The 5,860-nt window shown below is 46.1% G+C and overlaps 1 protein-coding gene across 1 annotated transcript; it reads right to left on the bottom strand.

Moving 5' to 3' along the window:
* Positions 1 to 3,358: 3,358 nt before the first annotated feature.
* her9 (hairy-related 9) lies at positions 3,359 to 5,337 on the bottom strand. Its single transcript, XM_012850437.3, has 4 exons — positions 4,967 to 5,337; positions 4,761 to 4,856; positions 4,582 to 4,669; positions 3,359 to 4,431 (listed from the first exon to the last, which is right to left on the bottom strand). Exons 1-4 carry the CDS (start codon positions 5,072 to 5,074, stop codon positions 3,860 to 3,862), a joined length of 864 nt encoding a protein of 287 aa, XP_012705891.2. The 5' UTR covers positions 5,075 to 5,337; the 3' UTR covers positions 3,359 to 3,859.
* Positions 5,338 to 5,860: the final 523 nt, after the last annotated feature.

Genomic DNA, 5,860 nt, shown 5'->3' with positions numbered 1-5,860 from the left:
TTTCGAAGTATTTTACATTGATATATTATCAGATGTCTGTTGCGATATATATTGATATTAATTCATTGTCCTGCCCTAATTGTATCTATGAACAAACCAAGCTTAAACATAAAGAAAAGATTCAAATTGTTCATATAACAATCAAGCAGTGAAGATTTTTGTTTGTGCTTCTACAAAGTAAGCATGCCAACTCCTAGCAATCTTAAATTTGAAACTTTTTAGAAATATTTAAATTATTGTATATTGAAACCATCAAAAATTATGTATATTGCTCTCATTCTCGATAAACAAATATACAACTTTGGATCTACAAGATATGAAAATTTGGGGCTTTCAGGATGTGAAAAAGCTGCATATTGCTGATGCCTTTACATTTCAGTCATGCACTTCTTTGTTGGTCTTTCATATGAAATACAGAATAAAAAATCCATTGACGTTTGTGACTGTAATGTTACAAACCCTTGAAAGTTTTGTCGGTGTGAATACTTTTCCAATTCGCAGTATAGGAGTAAATTAGCTAAAAGCTTTTCCCCACACACAAAAAAAGGGGTAACGAGCCGCTGCTGTCCCTGGAAAAGAAAGCTGCATCCGAATCGGCGCAAGCAGCTCACCTTAACTGCATGTGAGTGAAACTCCAGGCAAAAAGAAGCAAGTATTGCCCAAACAAACAACAGCAGCAACGCCTGGAAACAACGGCGATGGTGGATTTGGAGGGAAAAGGAGTGTTAAAAGTTTTGGGGGGCCACGTTGTGCGCGCGCTGCCCCTTTCAGTCGCTAATGAGAATGATAATTTGTGGCTCATCTGATGACCCCGACCTCCACTCACCCTGCAATAGTGACTTCTCCCAAGGGATGCCATTGCGCACATCCCCATGGGACATCCAGCCCTCTGTTGGAATCCTTTTCATCACTGGGGACGGATTCCCGCCGGTTTCGTTTTCGATAATGCCTTAAAAAAACTATTTTTGGGAGGGGGGGGGGGGATCTGAGCACATAAATAACGTTTGTGATTTTATACCCTATGCGTAAAAAGCTGGACAGCGCAATTTCTTCTTATTTATGTTTAGTCATACTTTATGCGATCACTGTAAAACCAGACTCAGATTTAAGGGCTCATTAGTTATCCTGAAATAATATAACTTCCATATATCCGCCGGATCCTAACCTCATGTTTACATCGAACCAGGCGCACTTGGCGTCCACGCGTGCGTGTGTCCGCCTCCTCACCTCCGCCGGAGCGGCTACACGACGCGGCCCGCCAGCGGGGAATTACGGAGTGGCATCGTGCCAGACCGCAGGCAGACTAGTTCGCTCGGTTCTCACGACCTCAGCTCCACAAAAGCATCTCTGAACTGTTAACTCAGACGCGAAGGAGGAGGAACAACCGCAGAACCCACACATGCTGCCAACTGGTGTTTCACTATGCCTCCTCGCAGAAGGAAGCTGCCGAAGCGTCACTTGCTGCGGAGTTTCGGTATGCCAGTTAACTGGCGGTGTCATCTGCAGGGCACCGGCTCTGGGGAGGGTGAAAGCCAGAAAGTACACGAATTAGCAGGGGAAGACCGACTGCAAGAACAGATTCAAACCGGGAGTTGTGAAAAAAACAAACAACTCGTCATAAGTCATTTCTGGGTGTGAAACATTCAAATCTGGAAAGATTTGTGGATATATCTGTGCTTAAAGTCAGTCTAACCTCCTTGAATCGAGTCTGTTGCAGCCTTCGGCATGTTGTCTTCTAGGATTGCCCTATCAATACATCAATACCCTGTGACCAACTTCCCCTATCCTCTGCAAAACAAAGCAAAGACTGCTGGAGTATGTTTCACTGTGGAGAAGGTGTTTTTTTGTTTTTGTTTGTTTTTTCAGAGTGGTATCTCTGTGTTTCCAACATGCACACAACCATGTGCATGGAAGGCCAAAAGGCTTAATTTCAGTCTCATCTGACAAACTATCATCAGATACATAATAACAGACCATTAAAATGATATAATTATAAGAATAATTTTTTTCCCCTGTCTTATTTCAGGTATAGGACTAAAAAGACGGAGGGAAGCTGTGTTTGGGCTCGTGTGCACTTCACGTGTGACATTTTTGTGTGCTTTTTAAAAACACACAAAAAAAACCCTGAAATTTTAATGACAATGATAATATTTTTCTAGGATTGGGATCTCAAAATAAGCCTGAAAGCCCACAAGATGTTGAGGAGAAGGATTTTAGTTTCTCAATGTGAGACATTCAGATCCCACAGCATGATGCTGCCATCGTGTCCCTTAATGGCGATAGTTTGTTCAGGGCGATGCACGAATACAATATATTGAATCTAGTGGTTTTAATAATAATAATAATAATGATTATTATTTGTGTATTATATTATTCTTTCAATAAGACTTAAATAAGACAAATATAATAAATTCCATTATGAAGCCATTCCTGAATACAACTGAAGTTTAAACCCTAAATATTTTGAACTATGAGAATTAGTGAGAGTGTTTATCTCGAATGTGCTGTTGCCCAGGTAATAGACACAGTCTCCCTTCAGCTCCGTGCCATCCATGCGCAGCCAAGGGGACGCGCCGGTGGAGTATTAAATGTTAAGGGGTTTTGACTGGCGGTCACTGCACTGTAACATAATCCCAAGTCAAGGGGCCTGCTGGCCGCAAGTGGCTGACACACGGCCAGCGCCACGCCGCCTGAAACAGAAACGCTGCCCTGAAGGAATGGGCACAAAGTTGTAGGAGAAGCGCAGAGCTTTCCGTGCGCATCAACCCTGCTGCGATTAAAGACTTTAATCGTGTTTCAAATCTTCCACATTCTGCAACAGGTTTATCTGTCCCAAGGTTCCTGCTCAGAGGAGAGGAGAGAGAGAGAGAGAGAGAAAAAAAAGTTCCCTCGTCCTCTCATTTATCGAGGCAGACACGCTGGAGCGGAATTGAACAATTGGTGCACAAAAGAAAGCGAGGATCCTTCCATATTCTTTCAATGAGGCAATCTGTTAGTGACATTAACCCCTGAGAGCATTTCCCAGGCTCGTGAATAGGGTTTAAGACTTCTTAAACCTCCCGCCGCATACAGGATGAGACCCCTTTCAAACTTTTAATTACCTTTATAGCAATAGAAAAATACACCCCCCCATTGTCCGAAGGGGACCATTCTCTCCAGGACCAGATGTAAGGAGCTCCCGCCAAACTGGTGACAAGGTGCCGCTTGAGACTTTGGTAGGAACTTAAATAAGAAATATCTCTTGACTTTTACGCACGAAATACAGCTCTTTACGCACGTCATTGAACACACACACCAAAAAAATAAATGAAAAAATTGAGACGCCCTTTAATGACATGACAAAGACAGACTGGGAACGTGAATTTTAAAAATCTAATTTATTAAAACCCTGGGTTACCACCCAACTTCCGTTTTTTTTTCTTCTTCTTCTTCTTCTTTCGAACACAAAACAGAATATAAAAGACAGCTTTGGTATAACAATCAATAACAGCTCTGTACAAAACTAAAAACCTTTTCATAAAAAGTACTTCATAACAAAGGTCTCCTATAAATCTTCCGTCGGAACCTTTAATCACCGACATCCAAATGTTGGAATTAACAATAAATTATTCAAAGAAGAAAAAAAATAGCTCATGCGCTGTTTTTCTTTTTTTTCCCCTCTCTCTTTTTTATTTTTAGCTAAATCTGTTCCATAAAACGAAACATTCAGAACTGGGGGAAGGGGGGGGTGGGGGGTGCATTGCAGTTGCCACCCTGGCGCGGACAAGTCGCAGGGTGAATAAACCCCCGCAACAGTTGTGTGTAAAAGTTTCAGGTCAAAGTTAGAGCTGGGACGCCCTGGCTCTCCCGCATATAGGAGCTACCAGGGCCGCCACACCGCTTCGCTGTTCTCCGCGCCAGCGTTCACCCCCACGGGGCTGACCGCCTGGGAGCCCCCCGAGAAGGACGTCATCCCGTGCACCGGAGAGGCTGCGGTCGGCGCCGAGCTGCCGTGCACCGGGCTGGCGTTCACCGCGACGGGCACCCCGGCGTTGGAGAAGAGGGGGATGACGGGCGCGGCGGCGGTGGAGGCGAAGGGCGGGCTGGGGATGAGGAAGGCGAACTGTCCGTCCGTAGCGGGCACCAGCTGGAAGCCCCCGAACACCTTAGGCGAGACGGCCTCGGCCGGACTGAGCTTGGAGCCGATGGGCAGCGTGGACGGGAGCTGGACGTGGAGGGGCTGGGCCAGGTGCGTCGGCTGGGACGGAGCCTGCTGCGGGTAGTTCACGGACATCATCTGGCCCATGCAGCCGGACAGGTGGCCGAGGAGCCGCGACCTCACCTCGGCGTTCACGCCCTCCGAGGTGGACAGGAAGCGCGTGACCTCGTTCATGCACTCGTTGAATCCGGCTCTGTATTTGCTCATCACTGTCGCGTCTGCCGAGAGCGCAGCTGTCAAGAGGGCAAGAAGAAGAAGAAGAAGAAGAAGGCAGGATATTAGTGACGTGTCTGTAGCTGCTCTCTGCGGAGTGTGTGGTTTAATCAAAACCCCCCACCCCGATACATTTTTTTTTTTTTTTTTGCAAGAACGTATAAACTTACCGCTCATCTGCATGCGCTGCAGGTTCCTCAAGTGTTTCACCGTCATCTCCAGGATGTCTGCCTTTTCCAACTTGGAGTGTCTGGAGCTCTGCGTGCACGAACGCGAAGAGTTTAGACTACATCTGAGACTACGTCGATAGAGAGTTGTGCGTTTTCGAAAGTGCTTTGATTGAACTTACATCTTTCTTAAGCGCGTCCAGAATGAGGGTTTTGAGCTGCGACAGACTTTCGTTTATTCTCGCCCTCCGACGTTTTTCCATAATGGGTTTAGATGACTGTAAAAAAAAAATAAACACTTATAAGTATTTCAGTAAAGTTTCTATCAAATGTAAACTCTTGGACTGCGTGACAGTCGTACGAGACATCCTCGGGTTATAAGTCTTACTTTTCTGTGCTCGCTGGCATTTTTTGGCTTGTCCGGTGTGTGCGATCCGTTGGCAGGAGCTCCAGCGATGGGAGATGCCGTCTGCTTTTCCATAGTGTCAGCTGGCATCGTGGATCGCGGCAGGTTCGTAAAGTAAAAATAATAATAATAATAATAGCAACGTGAAGAAGTAAATCCTCCTTGGAAGCGCAGCGAAGGGATCAAAACAACAACAAAAATCACACTGCGCCACTTCGGTTCATCAAAGATCCGCCTGAACTGCTCCGCTCGTTATCGCCCGAGCTGTCATCCAAGAACCAGAGTGCGTTCAAACCGTGCCGAGGCGCCGCGCGCAGCTACCTCTGTGAAGCCTTGTGCCGCCGACACGCGCTGCCGCCGTACTTATAGGCGGCTCGCGTGCTCCCAGTTCGTGTGAAACCCTCTCTGCATTCTTTCCCACACTCGCCTCAGCCAATAGCAGAGAGGACTCACCCTTTGGGCGCGGGGCAGACCGCTGATTGGACAACACCCCCGCGGGCCGTCAGTCACGCGCTGCTCAATCAGCCCTGCGGGGACAAACAACAAAGCGAGAGCGGAGCCGGGTGGTGAAGTGATAAGGAGGAGGAGGAGGAGGAGGGGGGAAATTCGCTGGATGTTTGCCTCCAACTTTGCTCCTAGCTCGTCAAAAATGTTAAAAGTGCCTGAGATATGAAGGTGTGAGTGTTTTTTTGCGTGGAAAGACTGCACGTCATCTTTTACACGTATACATTTATTGAAAATTTAACAATTCAAAGGCTAATAATAATGCTCATCTCTCACATTGGAAACGGTGTGTTTCATTGGCTATTCATATATTATGCCATTTTTTTTTTTTTTTTTACTTTTAAACTTCATGTAATCAATAAATCCATCTGT

The sequence above is a fragment of the Fundulus heteroclitus genome, chromosome 1, assembly GCF_011125445.2.
Source record: "Fundulus heteroclitus isolate FHET01 chromosome 1, MU-UCD_Fhet_4.1, whole genome shotgun sequence".
In the NCBI taxonomy this organism is placed as follows: domain Eukaryota; kingdom Metazoa; phylum Chordata; class Actinopteri; order Cyprinodontiformes; family Fundulidae; genus Fundulus; species Fundulus heteroclitus.
This window is presented reverse-complemented; position numbering and strand designations above follow the sequence as displayed.

Coding starts and splice junctions, on each gene's coding strand:
- her9 (XM_012850437.3), bottom strand. CDS start 5,074: ATGCCAGCTGACACTATGGAAAAGCAGACGGCATCTCCCATCGCTGGA. Junction 4,857..4,966: donor ATGCCAGCGAGCACAGAAAA/GTAAGACTTATA, acceptor TTTTTTTTACAG/TCATCTAAACCCATTATGGA. Junction 4,670..4,760: donor TGGACGCGCTTAAGAAAGAT/GTAAGTTCAATC, acceptor TCGTGCACGCAG/AGCTCCAGACACTCCAAGTT.